This window comes from Leuresthes tenuis, unplaced genomic scaffold, assembly GCF_036924035.1.
Source record: "Leuresthes tenuis unplaced genomic scaffold, fLeuTen1.0.hap1 SCAF_5, whole genome shotgun sequence".
Classification (NCBI taxonomy): Eukaryota; Metazoa; Chordata; class Actinopteri; order Atheriniformes; family Atherinopsidae; genus Leuresthes; species Leuresthes tenuis.
This window is the reverse complement of record NW_027325359.1, coordinates 14,259,375-14,277,156: the sequence shown is the minus strand read 5'-3', so window position 1 is coordinate 14,277,156 and position 17,782 is coordinate 14,259,375. Positions and strand designations below refer to the sequence as shown.

At 43.2% G+C, this 17,782-nt stretch overlaps 1 protein-coding gene across 1 annotated transcript in view; it reads left to right on the top strand.

Moving 5' to 3' along the window:
• LOC140307360 (A disintegrin and metalloproteinase with thrombospondin motifs 20) overlaps positions 1-17,782 on the top strand; it is a 77,329-nt gene that overhangs the window by 2,965 nt on the left and 56,582 nt on the right. The window contains exons 3-8 of the mRNA XM_072386209.1: positions 1,710-1,869; positions 10,706-10,959; positions 14,101-14,184; positions 15,485-15,609; positions 15,718-15,758; positions 16,061-16,166. Of these exons, the coding sequence (XP_072242310.1) occupies positions 1,710-1,869; positions 10,706-10,959; positions 14,101-14,184; positions 15,485-15,609; positions 15,718-15,758; positions 16,061-16,166 (770 nt within the window). The remainder of the gene's footprint in view (positions 1-1,709; positions 1,870-10,705; positions 10,960-14,100; positions 14,185-15,484; positions 15,610-15,717; positions 15,759-16,060; positions 16,167-17,782) is intronic.

Genomic DNA, 17,782 nt, shown 5'->3' with positions numbered 1-17,782 from the left:
GAACAGCAACTTTTGTGCCTTTCCAAACTTCTGCCAGACTTGCCGCTGAGCTAAAGCTGGGAAACCCTGAAACTCTGCCACCTCGGCCTGAAAAACCCTAAAAAACAGATCATTTATCTATTCAGACTCCTGTGAACACCCCATGAGAACCAGAGGGAGAGGGACTCAACCATTATCATCTGATTAAAGCTCACCCACTGTAGATAGTGATTTACAACGCGCAGGTAAACATCTACTACTTGTAACAATGTATAAGTCATTCATTATGCTGAGATTGCCGCAGCTGTGGTTGTAGAAAGGCTGCAGCTCACCCGTATTTACCTCCAAAGAACATTCGTGTGCAGAAATGATGAGAATTTACAAAATGTTCTGCACTGAAAGCAAATATTCAGATTTTTCCACACATAGAAAGGGTCACTGAGCATGCTAGGAAATGCATGCATTGTATTATTTTAGATGTTTTCATGGATATGAAGCTTTCCCGTGGAGGTCAGATTTGTTAATACTGATGCATTTCAGTTAAACGTACGTACTCTAATCCTTCAGCTTTGTGCTCAATAGGAAAACAGGGCAGTGTAGAAATGGCTGGATGCATTTTTATTTTGACTACAAATGCTATTGGGTCAACACTTCCTGTTCCTTATCAGCCTTGCCAGTATCTGAACTCACAGTCTGAGATCGTCATATCGCACTGTCCTTAGCAAATGAAAAGACTGATGGGTTTGTACAAAATTATCAGTCAGTGATTCTGTCATTGTGGTGATTGGTTCGAAATACAGTAGTAGTTTGACTTCTGCACATTGGCTTCTCAGAGCTGAAGAACGTGAATGATTGCATGGCTGCATCGGCAGCCGTGGAAAATGTGTGTCTCTGAGGGCTGTTTCCAGAGCTGATGGTGCTTTTATGCCGGGCAGTGTTTTTACAGGCTAGTCATTACAATACAGCTCAAGGCCTGCAGTGGTTCTCAGGAGGTGTGGTGTATATGTGCCACCGAACAATTCCTTCACTTGTCTTATAAAAGGCAGAGAGGAAAAGTACACAAACAGTTTGGACTTGTTTTCCATATCCGATTTGTCTGTTTTGCGTTGTCAAATATCCATCACTTGTGGGGACAGTTATGGAGTAATGCTGCCCTTAAGATAACATTCCAGTGTCCAATATCCTGCTTAAGTGTGCGCATGAAATTACCATGCAAACAGCTCTGAGCCTCATGGCTGAGTGAGCTAAGAAGCTTTGTGAGCAACTGAGCTGTCAAATCAATATTAGCATTCCTCTGTCAGTAGCCCTGTCGGTGTGATGATGTCACTCCTCCCACCGTCAGGCCGTGAATGGAGACGCATTTTCAAAGTTGTGGAAGGCCTCAGAAGCCACTGTATAAATGTACGGAATGGTTGACAGAAACACAATCGCTTGCTTATGCATTGACAATCATGTAAAAGTCGTGACCTGTTTCACAACGTTCACATTTCTGAATCAGCATGTTCTTTCCATGTGTACCTGTCAAAGAAAAAGAAAAAAACTCAAAAGTGTGGAAGTTAGGTGCAAAGTGGTGCCCCTGGCGAGAACAGAATAACAGCAGTGAGACCACAACCTGTGAATGAAACATATCTGTAAACTGAGCCGACGCATGTACAGTGCAGCGTCCTCGCATGCGAGCGCTTGCTTCATTCCAAAGCCATCGATGACGTCTTCCTTTTTTTCTCCCCCAGATTGGAACTTTTACGACACAACGCGGTGAATACTTCTTGGAGCCTCTTTTAAATGCTGTGGGGGAGGAATATGACGAAGAACACAACAAACCCCACATTGTCTATCGACATGAGAGGAAAAGGAACATCTCGAATCCTGATGAGCCCTGTGCTGCCTCAGGTAACAGACTACCTAACTGCGCCACCTGTAACCACTGTCTGTCTGACTTTAACCCACAAACATGTACCTCCGTATCACCTGCATTCACTTTCTGATTGATAAACACTGCCCTAGACTTTTAATTATACTCAGTCACGATTCTTGGCTTTCAGGATTCCTAAATAAGTTCAACCTTGATTAAGGGGTGTTAATGAAAGCTGCACCTCAGCTTAATTGAGCAAAACTGGCCCCAACACTGCCTGCTGTTTTCACTCCTCCTCTGCTGGAGCATTCAGTCCCAGGTCTGTGGCAGGAGCTCAGACAAGGATAGGAATAATTGCTTTTTAGTTGCGGTTGGACTGAAAAGAACAGGAGAGGTTTTTCCGCTTGGTAGGCTGCTTGAAAGTTCCCCCGTTTTCATTTGAATTTTTATGGTTGACGCCTTTTTGGGTGGCGCAGAGGCCCTCCAGAGAAAGCAGTGTGACCGAGCGGAGTTCGCCTCCACGGAAGACCCGAAAGTTGTCCTCAGAGGCAGCTTCGAGGGCGGCCTTTTGTTGTGCGGTGCAATAAATCTTTTATGTGCCGGCTGCTTGATTTGCTTGTTGTCTGAACGTAGCCATTGTCATCTGATGGTGGTCATTGTGTGTGTCGGGGGGTTAAAAAACCTGGGCTGACCTTGGGCCAGGCCAATGCTGCTTTAATATGCTTTGCCCTTTTATCCTTTCAGTCTGTGTGTGGTAAATGGAGACTGAGAGAGAGCGTCTCTCTTGCCCCCCTCTTAGACTTGTTTCAATTTACTCTCCCTCAAGAACCCATTGAGTGACGTCTGTGTGAATGACTCAAAAGGTCTCAGGAAGATCCGCTACATTCTGAATCCTAATCTCCTTGACTATAAATTTAAATTCGGGTTGAAATCATAGTCGCTGTGCTGCAGGAAATAGCAGACGGGGAGTCATGTAAAATGTGCGACACGCCTGCGGGGCTTCATCAAAGGAGAGACAGGTAAACAACGAGCAGGAGGATTAAAAGAACCAGTGGTCCTGGGTTAGGATTATGAGGTGTCCCGGGCTGCGGCTCCTTAGCTTTATCAGATAGGTCCCTCTCCAGATGTGGCGATAAATGGGCTCTTTGAAGGCCACACTGAGCCAAGACTAACAAGCCAGTCATGTCTTTTTATGGGAAGGAGAGCAGTGCATGCTGCTGCTAGCAGGTTAGATAGAAACACTGACTTGGCACGTGCCAGTCTGCTTGCTAAATGCTTGAAGTTGCTGCCCCTGCTCCTGGAATGTGGGGCATTTTCCTCTGGGCTTTGGTCTTGCCCTCATTGCTCCTCTCTTTTCCTTTGTCCGTCTCTACGGGCTCTTTCTCCTCCCTATTGTTTCTTATTAAACTAAGTCAGCGTATGACTGTGACTGGAAAGAGTCAAGACGCACAGGAGTGCCGAGCTGTTAGCTGACAAACATGCGCAGGATGCAGAATATTTGTGAGAAGTTTCTCAATAATTGTCAGGTAGATAGCCCTGCTGGTAATCAAAGAAGATACTTTCTTCTCAAGCCATTTGTACCCCTCTGATTTATACACTAACCCATTGATCTTTATTGTCGCTGGTGGGTGATGGCTTCCCAAATCACCACTGAGTTGAATGCATTTCAGTTCATGTTAGTAAAATCCTACCAGAACCAGCCATAGCAAGTTAAGAATAACAATTTCCTAATTGATCTCATCACATAAATGGCCTAGCAGTCCGTGATGTTGGTAAGGGGCAGATTCTCGTATCTTTTTGAAGAGCTACAAAAGCACTCTTTGTCAGGGTCAGTCATCTTATGACTCTTCTTTTTCTCCTTCTCCCTCATCTTAACGCTTCTCTTTTTTTACATGTGCCCTGAAAGAAAAAAACGACTAAGATGAAAGGAGATTTATCAAGCACAACTTCACAAAACAAAAGGTGTATCAGCTGAAAGATATATCTGCTTAGATACGCATTTCCCTTCAGATATGATGCCTGAGAGGTGTCTTAGAACACTTCAGGCTCCTCCGGAACAACAGCGGGGACTCCTGTATGTTAAAGCTGAAGGAGTTTTCCAGTGTTTGTACAGTCTCTGCAAGAAGAAAAAAAAGGTGTTGAAAAGGAAAAAGGAAGGCTCTGCGTCCACACAGATGAATTTAACACAAAGTTTTGTTTTTACTTAGCGTCTGTCATCTCCGATGCACACAAATACTTGACTTTGCCGTGCATGTGCCGTCACTGCCTGTGAGGTGTCAGAGGTAGAAGTGGACTGATAAGGGCTTTTAAAGTGTTACCGTGATGGGAAATCCTTTTTTGTTATTTCAGCAGCCAGGACATGGCCTTATACCTGTCTTCAGGAGCTTTTCTCCACTGCGTGTGTTCATGCACTGTTGATAAAAGCGCCACGGTGTCTCCGTCTGTGCTGTTGAATGGTTGGGAGCTTAAAATATATGCACTTTTTAGGCTCAAACTTCAAATAAAACATTTGGGAGCAGATTGGAAATCCGAGCAGCCTCGGGAACTAGGGCTTCACTGAGTGACGTACTTAGCAGTTGCATCAGTTTTCTTCCTCTGGCAGCCAACCTGGGTGGCTTCCCTGCTGTTTAGAATACCTCTGAAGTAGATAGCTGTTGAGTGGATGATTAATGTTTGAAAGTCACCCAGCGTCTTGTTGTGCCTGGTTCTGGATTTTAAAAGCATCTCAGCAAGAAGCTCACCAGGCCCAAATCACAACACAGCTTCAACCTTTAATGACACATTCTACAGGGTATCTGTCTCTGAGCCTGCACGCAAATCCCTGCGTCGTCCTTCGACAGAGATAACCACAAAGATGAGGGCGGCTGCAGATAGGGGCAGATTCTTCTCTCGCTGTCCTCTCTGTGTTTGCTAAAATCCATGTGAAGACAAGCGAGAGGCGAAGGGAAGCGGAACTGGGCTGTAGCTCTTTCTCACAGTCTCCGGCTGCGCGTCTGAAGCTGCGGGGTGTCGTATTTTGTGTGAATTAGAAACAGTGACTTGAATATACTGACAGCTTGAGAGCTAACTGAAATCCAAACACCTAGTGTTCCAGTGTTGGCTCTCAGACACTTCTCCAGATTTCTTGACGGCCAACTGAGGGCGGAGGGGATGGTGAAGTGAGTTGCTTTGATAGCAGCAATTCTTGGAACAAATGGCATCGGTGCCCCCTGACCCTCAGCTCAGCATATAGGAGCCCCTGGCCCTGGTGCCCACTGTGTATACATGGTAGTTCATGTGCTAGCTTCAGGTTGTTATGTCAATGGGTTTATTTACTTGGAAAAATGTCCTCCCCCGACTGCGCTTTGAACTAGCCGACTTGAATCGCTGCCCGATCTCCCTTTGCACTCTCATGTATGTGAATGGAATCACTTGTTGGTTGTGACCTCACTTCCCTCTTTGTTTGGAGTCATTTTCTTTTGAAAAAGGGTTGTGTTAAGAGATGTCAGCGTCCTACAGCGCTCGGACCGCCCTCACTTTGGAGAAGCGGGGAGGAATTTGGACAGTGGAGCTAAGCTAATAGTTGCTTGGGAGTAGAACATCAGAATTCCTTCCTCGTTTTCTGAACTAAAAAGTGGTGTACAGAGGTGTTCACTTTCTACAGTTGCCAGACTTGTTTACTGGTTCTCACTGGCAACTATGCGTGCATTAAGGCCTTAATCTTCCTGTTAACTGTGACTATTGACTAGGATCAGGAAAACTGATCAGTCTAGGACATGATGCGTGAGCAATGATCACTCAGACAACCCCCCCAACACACACCTTTAGGGTCTGGCTTTGGATGGTGTGAAGCTTCTGGATGTCCCATGGCTCCAAAAGGCTAAAGTTTGCCATGAGCCCTCTTCCCCCCTGGACTGACTGAGCGTCCCCATTCCAGGAAGCACCTATTGTTGGCCACGCAAAAAGGTTGTTTTTGGGCTTTTGTGTGCATCTACAGATGGAGTTTGCTTATGTACGTGTGTTTGCGAAAGCATATATGTCATCTCTTCAGGCTGTCTGGGGGTGAAGTGTCCCACTGAGTGCTGGGATTTGCTAAGTGAGCATTACAGAGGATGCGTCTCTCTTCAAGTGTCTGTCTTGGCAGCTTGGCAGTGTCTCCTGTCTTCTCCCAAGCCCCCTCTACCTCCCCTTCTTCTTATACACCTGATTCTGATGGGTACATTTTTTTTAACCACTATGTTGTTGATGTTGGAGCATCTGAATTTTTCTTTGGCCTTCAAATGAATCGTATGTATTTGGATGGCCAAGATGATCATTTGAGTTTTAACTGTGAAATTCATCAAAAAAAAAAAAAAAAAAAAGCTTTCGCGTATGTTAGTTCTGAGTAATGTACAGATTTTCCTTGCAGGAGTGATGCCCAGTCCCATTACTGCCTCAGTTTTCATAACATTGCATGACAGATAGTGTAAGCTGCTAATAATTGCACTCATTGTCATCTGATGTTAAGATAACACCATCTCTGAACAGGGCACTAGAGAACTACAGTACATGCAGTCAGTAACTTTAATAGCCGCCTTGTGTCTGCCTGTCCTGAAGCACTGGCCCTATTGAACCCGATGTGTTGTGTTGTCTCATGAGTTCCCGTGACAGATTCCAGCTGAGGCTATTTTCTGCCTCTGTCTACTGTCTGGACATTCTTCACGAATGCTGGGTGAAGGGAATGGTTATAACAACTTGTCTAATGGTGACTGACTACATGACGGCATGGGTGACAGACAGAGGTGAGACTGGGTGACATGTGAGTGACAGCTTCCCACTGAGGCGGACTTTGGGAAGGCAGCTCACAGAGCTAGCCAGTGAAACCTTGTTGCTGTCGCCTGCAGCTCTGGCCGTTTATCATCTGAGAGGCGACACATCACTCAAAACCACAGACCTGCTTTGTATATGTCAAGGCCAAAAACGATGGTTCAGAATCTGCAGTAGGTTTAGGTTAGGGTTTGTCCTACTGACAGTGGTGAAAAAAAAATTATATCAACTTTCTGTTTTTCTTCAGCAAAAACAACTGTTGGAACTGATCATGGCCGATCATTTCAGAAGCATCCCAAAAGCAGCACTCAGTGCTATACTTGCTTCCCTGGCCTATTTTTAACAGAGCCAGAGTCGATAAGCCTCGCAGGAAGTTAGACAAAGAAACGGCAAAGAGAACGCTGGCAGTCTTCAGCATGAAAGACGCCTTTCTGACACCTGAAAGAGCGTCTGAAATGCTGACAGATGGCGTTAGACGATATGTATCAAGGACAGTGTGAGAAAAGACAAGCAGTGGAATTCAGCTGCCGAAGCTTTGGGAGTTCTGCAACACTCCTCCAATAGAAGGCTGTGAAGCTGTGAAACAAAACCGAGTTATAGATGAGATGTTGCAGACTGACATTCGATAGAATCCAGAGACTTGGTGATGTAATGCGTCCCCAGATTCTTGCAATCAATTTAGGAAAGATGTATGGACATTTGTAAGTCTGTATGTGTAATTTATTATTCTTACCTCCATCAAGAAGGGATCTTTTGGCCCTGCTTTTAGGTTTGTCACATCTTAAAAAGTGGTTATATTATTGGCACAAAAATGCATGAAAAGGGGTTTCATGGACCAAAAAATAAACTGAATTATGTGTGTGCTCTAAAGGCAGCCGAGATGTTCTGTTGATGTTTTTAATACCACTCTATAAACCATCATTGGCTCCTCCACGTTTTGGTTTTAGACATATTTTGGTGAGCCGATGAAAAAATATAGACATTTTGCTTCTTTGATACTGTGATTGTAATCTAATTGTATACGTTGTTATCTTTTGCTATCTCTTTGGCCCGAAGCAGAGATGAATGCTCCAGATGGAGCCAAATTCCTGTCAAAATTGAAGACAGTTTGTCTGGTGACAGTCAGTATCCTTCAGCTGTCATCTGCTAATGAGGACGATTAATCAGTGCAGAGAAAGGTTTGTGACATTTAGGAAGGCTGTGGGCACTTAGTTTTAGCTTTGATGAATTACCCATCTGCCATTTAACTGAATATTGATGGGAATCTCTTACAAAAATAAGTTTTCAGTGCCTGTCAGTAGTGTTATGCTTCTTCTCAGGAAGTCTGTGACTACAAACACATTCTTTCAGCTGACCACCATGTTGTCTTTTGGCGTGTCTCTGAATTGAAAATGACAGCTGAGAGCACTGTAAGTGCACAAACCCCGTGTCACCCTGTGGGGTCAGAAGGCACTCCGTTTCCCTTTTGAAAGGTTTCTTCAGCAGCGGCAATTAGCCACCTCTGCTGCTCGCTGTCTAGCCACAGAATTGCACTTAATTGTGCTTCTGTCTGCGGGAGTTTGAACATTTTTCCCCTCTTTAGTTGTACCGCCAGTTAAATTCCAGCACACAAGAGTCACATAGAGGCAAGGCACTATGTATTAAGTGTAAGGTATACTGTTTATTCAATTGGTACCTGTGGAATAGGGCGCTCAACTTCACAGCAGGCCATTGTGGAAGAATTTTAATTAGTTCAACAATGAAATGTGGGTTCTCCTTTGTTGGGCTCCTGGCATTGATACTTATGACAAAGAGGCGAAGGAGAGTCTAAGAGTAGTTCTTTGATCTAGTTTGTAATCTCAGTATTCCTTTGAACAGGGCGGTGTGCATAAACATGCTCAAACAGAGCATGTATACACATCAGCAAAAATCCTTCCAAACTTTCAGGTTTGCAAATTAAAGTAATTAAATGCTTTATTGTAAACACGTGTGGCGGCTCAAACCCAATCGAAATCACAGATGTGTGCACAGCTGTTCGCTGTTGATGTATACGTGGGTGCAGTGAGTGCGTTTCCACACGTTATTGAGAGGTTGCGCACATTGTTACGTCAACCAATTATTACATTTGCAAATGCTTACACACCTGCTGTCGGATCAGTGAATCCCTGAAGTCCATAAACATGGAGGTATATCTGATACTGCATAGGTGCCCAGTGCCCACTGGGTCCAGCACATGGGGCAGGCACCCCTGTCTTCTTATAGTGTAAGTAGCAGCTCACGACCCTGTGATAGTGGGATTTTAGTTTAAGACGATTTGGGAAAAGTTGTGCGTAGCTAATCTGCACCGTTGCAAAGGCTATTATGAGGGAGAGCGTACAGTGATTTCACCACGTTCTCTTTAGTTTTTTTTTTTTTTTTATTCATTTCACATTCTATTACTCTGAATCTCAAACCAACATGTGAAGACGCAGACACTCCTCTGTGCTTCGGTAATCCCTTTGATGTCAGTCTGCGTGCATTGATGAGTCTGTTTAAGGGGTTTAGTGTCGTCGGTTTGGCCTCAGAGAGATTTTTCCAGGAAAATACAAAGCTGTCTTCTGGCTCAGCTGGCCTTGCTGTGTGCGCGGACTGGACTTGGACGCTTGAGCTGGCATGGAGCTGGGCCTCACGGTGGCAAGAGCTGTTCGCCAGGAAGTTACGCCGTGCCTCGCGTGCCCACTGGGGGCATCGCCTGAACGCTCGCAGAACACTCAATGAGTTGTCTTTCCGTGTTTCTTCTTTTGGCTTTGGGCCAAACAGATACACACAATCTCTCTTTGTGTGAACCTCTGGAAAGATTGAGTTTCCTGCACACAATGGAACTCTTCACAATTATCATTTGGTCCAGAGTTGAGGAGGCTGTTTAGGAAGACGGACTCCAAACAATGCTTGGCTCTGAAACATAGGCGCTCTTAGTTAAGGTCAGTTTATTGGTTGAGGCCGGTGCAGTTTGATCTTCAACGCAGTAGGAAGTTTCCCACTGTACCTACAAAGACGTTTGAATAATTTACCAGTACCTCAGGCTGCATTTCTTGTCTTCCTCTAACTGAGAGATGTTGAAACTACTGTAAGCAATTGCTTGCACAGCATGATGTTGGAAAGACTCACAGCGAATCTGCAATGGTCCGTATGCTTCGTCAGTCAGCTTGTACACCCCTAACAATGCAATGAATAGCTGTCCAGCACTGATGAGCATCTGTGCTCGATATAGCAGTTGAGATCAAACTGCAAGGTTCTGATTTTTTGGGGTGGAGGGCTAAAGCGCCGTCGAAGGCTTATCTCTCTTCCCCATGTTATTGTGTTGATAAATCTGCTTCAAACATCTCACTTTTTTTTTATCCTTTGCTCCAATGCAAAAAACCTGCTCACACTTACAGCTTTCCTCTGTCTATCTCTTTCAACTTCCCTCTGTCATGGTGAAGGAATCTATCGCCCGTAGCCAGCTCACACGTGCAGTTCAGCTGACAGAACTGAACCAGCTGAATATGCACCGTTACACGGCTGTCATTCTGGTTCTGAGACTGCTTGTTGAAGGCATTCATCTCAGGCCTGTAAATGAAATTGTTTCAGTCTGGCACTTGATATGCACGATTTGTTGCTTTCAGCATGATTGTCGCCATCGTTTTCGTATACTATGTATGGGGCTAAAGCTGGAGAAGTGGGGCCATTTGAGGAGATTTATATCCCCCTTTTGGAGGGCCTACTGAAGTCCATCTGAAAGTCGGCAAATTGTCATCAACGGATTTTCTCTGTTTGAACAGCGAACACAGAGGCAGCAGGAGTGCAGATTGCCTGACCTTAAAAGTCTTAGTCTTAAAGCTCACTAGTGGCTTGACTCCTTGGTATAAATGTTTTTCTAAGCACCCTAATGACTTAATGACTTAAAACTAAACAATTTATGGCTGAATCCTGACATAGCAGTTCACCCTGCTTCTGTTAAGTAACTGGATCTGTGGATGTAATATGCTCTCTCAGCAGATGCCTTTGTAGCATAAAGCTGTCACAGTTCTTGGTTGATTCCTATGTGCGCACGTCAAAAGTATTATTATGACTCCTTTTCTTTTAAAGCAGAGAACTCCGAGAGACCAGTCTCCTTTGAGAGCAGAGGCAGTATGGGAGAGGAACTGGACTCTCTTCGAGCGACAGTAGACGAACAACCTTACTCAGAAAGCAACTCCACCGGCACGCACGCCGCATCCGCACGAAGGCGCAAGCGCTTCCTCTCCTATCCTCGCTACGTTGAGCTAATGGTGACAGCGGACGCCAAAATGGCGCGTCACCATGGGGGCAACCTGGAGCACTACATCCTAACAATCATGTCAGTAGTAAGTAAAATAATGTTTCTTAAATTCATTTTTTTTTTTTTTGTTATTGATAAAGTTTCATTTTTGTAGTTTTACTTTTACTTTTTACAGAAGTTTTCCCCTACTAGTTTTTCCCAATGATGATTTTCAGATAGCTGTCAGTGTTGAAGCTCGGTGGCCAGACCCGCAGTCCTCGGTGCGTTAGCTTACATTTAGCTCACATAGCTGACCATGATATTCCCTTTACTGCCTCTAGTCAAAAGTGGATTGAAATTAAAATCGACGAACAACATGTATTTTGTAATTGCATTATCCAGGAAACTCTTAATTCAACATAACATCTCATTAGTTGCCCACAAGTTTCATTTGAAGGCAGCGATTGTTTTTACAGAGTAACAGTGTTTATCCCTCATGCCATTCACTGGCAGTAGCGAGTTGCTGCTCATCTTCTTTTTCACTGATGAATTCAGTTAACCTTTGCTGAAAAGCCTCTTGTGGCTTGATTCTCCGGCAGCACTGTCGGTGTCATTGAGCCTGATAAAAGTGAACCTTGGTGAGAAAAGGATTTACAGAGTAACACCTTTCTTATCCAAATGCTGTTAAATGTTTACCGCCTTAAACAAAATTGAAGTTACATTAGTTCTCTATGTGACCAGGGACTGAACATGAGATCCTGCTGTGAATAGAACAAAGTTCTCTCCATAGCAAGTCACTATTAAAGGGAGGTAAAAATGTAAATATGTACACTTTTGCCTGGTGTTTAAGTGCTTCCTGTCTCAGATTTTACTGTTTGACATTTTGGTTGTAAACCTTGAAGTGACCTCAGCATGCTGCGGCGTCAGCCACAGTCAACCTTGTTAATTGGTTCCTTTCTGACTTAGTGTCTTGACCCTCTTTATGACTCCTAAATCAGACAGGGAGAGCAGGCTGCTAATCAATGCACTGACAGTGTGATTGAATGTTTAGCATAAGTGTGTCAAGGCTGAATAGGATTATCACTTGGACTGAACTGTGTTTTTCATCTCTCACCAGTATGACGGTATTAACCTTTGACAGAGTAATGATTGTCAATAGAGTGTTATCCTTGAAAGAGATTGCAGTCAGTGTTTTAAATGTGCCAGTTTTTGTTGTTAGGTTTGAGTTCAAAGCATAACTCCTGCCATGCATGTGTCCATCGGTAGCTGAAGTCTTTATATTCCTTATCTATTTCCCAAACCAATATTTTATTCGCAATAGCATATAGAAAACATTATCAAAAATCAATGGTGAGCCATTTTACAATTTCATGAAAAAAATATTAGCTTATATTGATATTGAATTTGACAGCAGCAACAGGTCTTGAAAAAATTGGAACAGGCCCTTTTTGCCACTGTGTAGCTTCATCTTTTCTTTTAAGGAAAGTCGTCAAACATCTGGAAAGAACAGTAGTCCAGCACCTGAATTCTTCCCCCACAAAGTCAAGTCCATATTGATTTTCAGCCATGCCCCTTACACACAGAGATATCTCCAGATTATATTTATGATATTATGAACTGTAGATGAAGGAATACTCAAAGTCTTAACAACTTCATGTTGGGGTACTATTTTTTGCTGACTGCTGAGCTTTTGCCTGCCTTTACTTCAAAGAGACTCTACTTCTCTAAGGTGCTCTTTTTAAACTCAACCACGTTGCTGACCTGTTGCCATCCAATCTAATTAGCGGCAATCTAATTCTCCACCCGTTTCTCTTTTAGAATCACTTACTCTGCCGGCCTTTTGTTGCCCCCATCCAAATTTTTTTGAGACATGTTGCTGCCATCAAATTCAAGATGAGCCAACATTTTTCAAGACATAATGAAAAACACCCCTTTCCAAAAAGATTTCTATGTTCTATTGTGAATAAGGTACTTGTTTATGAGATTTACAAATCGTTTAATCCTGTGAGACACTGCGAACACTATGACATGTAGAGGAGGATATTAACGCTGGATGTTAAACCACCAACTTTTTGATTTAAGGATTTATTTGATTTACGCTACCTCTCGCCAAAACAATCAGTTTTTTCCACATTAAAGCCTGTCAGTTTAATAGTTTCAAAACCACGAACTATCCAAGAGAAGTCTAACACAAAGTGAGTGCAAATTGCTAGGCTACTCATGAGGGGCATTATGTGGATTACAGTCATGACCAAATGGCCGTTAAGCTTTATAAGTAGCAGATGATGCTTACTCTCTGCCAAAGAGAAGTGCAGAGAGTTCCTTCTTTCATCAAACTAATATCTATACCCTGTATTTTAAAAGATAGCCATATGTTTTGTAAAATAACTGGTGACTAAAGCTAACGTAACCAGATTTCTTTCTGCTACTCCACATAAATGTAATAAAATGTGAAAATGAGTTCAGGTACCTCCTCAAGAGCCTCATCCACCTGTGAAATTTTTGATGAGGCTCTCACCAAACCTTTATATTTTGCTTTCTCAATTAGCAAATCTCTCATGGAATATCACTCTTGTTTATTGTTGTATATATGAAATGGAACAAAGTAAGTTTCTTATCATTACCAAACATATTACTGATACATGCCATGCAGCTACAAATTTGCTCCACGTTTGTATTTGGCTGTTTGAGACTTTCTTGGCTTTAGTTCCTTTCATCTAATAACATACTGGGATGAGAGCGTAAGGACCAACGTCCTGTATGCCGTGGTTAGACCAAAGACATGCTCCCTACGAGCAGGCCAAGGACACGTTTACCTCCCCTAGGCAAAGACTAGCTAAATGTTTATAGAGAACTAATGAGTTCCTGTCATGAGGCCGGACACAGCCTCAGGAGACTGCTGGCAAACCATGACATGGGTGCAGGAGAAAAGCAGAGGGGGAAAGAAATGGATTCTTACTTTCTTCATAGAGAGACTGCGAGTTCTACCTTTGCTGAAGTTTCATGCTTATTGCTGGGTCAATAAAAGTAATCTCTTTTGGGGAATTTAATTGGGTTTGATACCCTGTTAATTAAACTTAACCCTAAACCCTGCATCAAATAAAGGTTAACCGAAAATAAGCAATTTTCTGACTATAAGTACAAAGCTGTAAGAAGTAGACTAGCCTTTAGACTGACCTTATCTGCGTTCTGGCTCAGGTTAGTGGAGGTTTGCATTTCTTGTCTGTGTGTTTTGTCTTTGTTACAGGTAGCAGCGGTGTACAGAGACCCCAGCGTAGGAAACCTCATCAACATCATGATTGTCAAACTAGTCATTGTGCACAATGAACAGGTGAGTATGGGGTCCTGAAAGCTTTGTGTATGCAGATCTTCAATATGGCTGACGTCATCGCCAGGTGTCTCTGGCTTGGCTTTTTGTGCATGGGGCCAGTTTGAAAGGACACTGCCTTTCTTGTGATTCTCAAGTCTCATGAGAGATCTCCTTGGAGAACAAGCGAAACAGTTGTGAGGCACCTGCAAATGAGATGTTGCTGCAGAAGTGCACGGCGGTTTGTTTGGTCGATGTGAATGGTTCTTCTTGTTTCCATGATTTTGGTCATGTGCGCACAACTTTGCTCATAGAAAGGTATAGACAAACAAATGAGGGGCTGCTAAAAGTTTCAGTATTACACCTTAACACTAGATGGAGGTTAAAGGTTGTTGTAGATTTTGTCTAGGCAATAAAGTTTAGATGTGCTTTTTTACGGTGCAGTGAATTGCAAAATGCAAAGCTTCGTAAATCACCCAGCATGATTTATTTTAAATAATGTCCTCCTTGAATTTTTCGATCTGAAAGGGTAACTCTCATGAATTCATATGCAAAGAGAACTGGACATAAAGATCAACATGTCTATGCTTTTCAGGTTCTGAATTACCAATAGATATAGTTGTTTAATACTGGCAACTTTTAACATTGAAACGGGGTAGGCAACGGGCACAAGGAGACAATAAGTCTTGGCCATTATTTAAAATGTACAATTTAAAAACTACAGAAAGAAATTACCTGCAGACACCTTTGTCTCTTGCCCCCTGCAATAACAGCCACATTTTGAACGTTATTAACAACTCAATAAGCTGTTAGGGCCTGACAACAGGGCATGTCACAAACAAATTCATCCATCATTGCTACAGCTGTGGATCTCAGCTTTTAATTAGCAAAGATACCACCTACAGCTTGTTAAAGGCAAGTTCGGTGATACAGCTGCAAGATGAGAGCTAGCATCTGCTGCTAGGCCAGGCTGCTTAGCTGCTAATTGGCTGCTTAGCTGCTTGTTGGCTACTTGCTGTATACAAGCCAGCAGGATGCTGTATGGGACTATTTTCTGTGTTTGATGGGATTTTTGTTAAACTGAAGATGTTTGGAAAGCTGCAGGAAGCTTCCAGTTTTCACCCCAGCCTGTCAGTTTTGCTAAAGACTACATTAAGTAAAAGGTTGTCATAATGGACAAAACAGGAGAATTATACAGGCTCGCAAATGTTAAATACAATTTTAACTTAAGATCTGAGGATGTACATACTGAAGTTGTAAAGATATTAATGAATAGAACAATATGCAACTTTCTTGGTTACAATTCCATTTTCACACGAAACAGGAAGGGCCCACAGTGAGCTTCAATGCTGCCACGACTCTCCACAACTTTTGTGTCTGGCAGCAGAGTCAAAATGTCCAGGACGACAGCCATCCCTCTCACCATGACACCGCACTCCTCATCACGAGGTACATACTTATCTGCCACCCTCTCTTCGAAAATCACTCTCAAGATGTTCAAATAAACCCAGAGGTGACTGCATTTGAAGCTCTTTCTTTTCTTTCCTCTTTTTCCAGGGAAGATATTTGCCGTGCAAAAGATAAATGTGACACTTTAGGTAAGCCTCCGTCTTTTTCTTTGCAAATATAGCTCCACCTGTAAGTCCCTTTCAATGACGTTTGCACTCCGCTGGCCTCAGCTCATAAACTGTTCGGTAATGAGTTTATGGCAAGCTGCTCGCTAATAATATTATAGTGACGGAACAGAGTGGTAGAAAGGGGAGGAGTGGTGGAGACTGTGGCTGTTTAATCACCTTTAACACTTAAGCAACTTTTTTTTTTTAAATAGCGGTGTATCTCTCTCTCTCTGTATATGTATACATATATATATGTGTGTGTGTGTGTGTGTGTGTGTGTGTAGGGCTTGCAGAGCTGGGGACCATGTGTGACCCGTACCGCAGCTGCTCCATCAGTGAGGAAAATGGAATTAGTGCCTCCTTCACCATCGCTCATGAGCTGGGCCATGTGTAAGTTGCTGCTCAGAGCCCGCAGTAGCCCCTTTCACCCCTGAATGCAAACTCATACTGTACACACACAACCTGTCTCACCTCCCAAAGCCGGCCTTGACAACAAAAGCCCTCTTATAAAGAGACGTGGGGTGCAGCAGACACAGGTGCAAAACATAATAAGGTAGAAAAAATTTTTAAAAAAAACTTTTAATAACATTCCAGTCTATAATACCTAACTATAGTTAGTCCTCTGTGTGTTTAAGCTTTACCTTGACAACGACAAGCTCAGGTGAAAGTTAGTATGGATGTAGCGGAAAATCTTTTTTGAATAGAGTGAAACAAACATAGATAATTACAGTACAGTAAATACAAGATTTCCAGAAAACTTTAAAGAAGGCTTGTCAGAGAGTGCAAGGCCTAATATTGTCCTTAGTATTTGGGCTCTCGTATTACACAACTCACATGTCCAGCTCTTTACCACTGATCATCCCCAAAGACAGATAAAACAACCTGAGGATGTCACAGTGCCATCATGTGTAAGTTGTCTTATTCTGGGTAGCACCTGGAACCCACCTACCTGTCTGCCTGAGATGTTCTCACAACAACCAAATACTGCCTTATGTGTCAAGTTAACAAAAAAGGAGACCTGCATATGTATCATCTGTCTCAAAAAGTCAAAACACATTACTTTATCTCTCTTATGAAGTACTGTTTATTCCTGACTTTTATCAGAGTCAAAATCACTGTAAATCCCTCATTACCATAGTCTTGTGATTCAAATAAGGTGCAGATTGAGAAGCATTATTTTCCACTGCAGACTTTGATCCATAGGTTATTTACCCCGTCATCAAGCTCACTATTGGACAAATTACCCCCCCCTTCTTCCTCCCAAACATCTTTGCAGAGTGTAATCGTGAATGTCTTTGAAACTTTCTCTCTTATCTGAGAATAGTGAAAAGGACCAGTGTCAGAGTGTGCCTGTGAGCCACTGCTTAAGAATGAAAGAATTTCTTCTACCTCCTCTGTCACGCTCACACATTCTTCCAGTGGAGAGATGGAACCGGAGCAGCAGCAGCAGCAGATGAACGGGTCTTGCACCCACCCCCATCCCCTCACATCTCATGTGGATCTGTTTATTGCAGAAGTCCAAGCAGCTGGAGGCCTCATTGGCTCTGACTCTTGCCGTGGTTGATTGCCGCGTTCGTGGGCATGAGCTCCTGAGAGTGTTTAGTGTTTTGGGGAAGCAAGTGTCAGGTAGTGGGAGCCACTCAGGAGCTCTAGAGATTTAGAAAAAAGACGAAGACTAATGGATGAGAGGCCTTTCTCAGATGGCTGTGAGGACATGTGGTCACTGATAGCTATCGTGGGGATTTTACGGGCGTCATTTCATAGCATTTCAAAAGTGATTCGGATTAGGACTTATCTCGTTTGTCAGGCTTTAGAATGTTTTCCGACCTATGAAAGGCTGCACTGTGTAACTTTACTTGCGTCCTCACAGGCAACCTCACTGGATGAAATGATTGTGATGGTTTTCCTTGAGCGTTTGAAATAGTTCAAATGTGTAACTCACAGACCATTTTCCCTCTCATGTCATGGAGCTCTGTCTCGGCTGAAAATCCATCTGGCGGCATGGG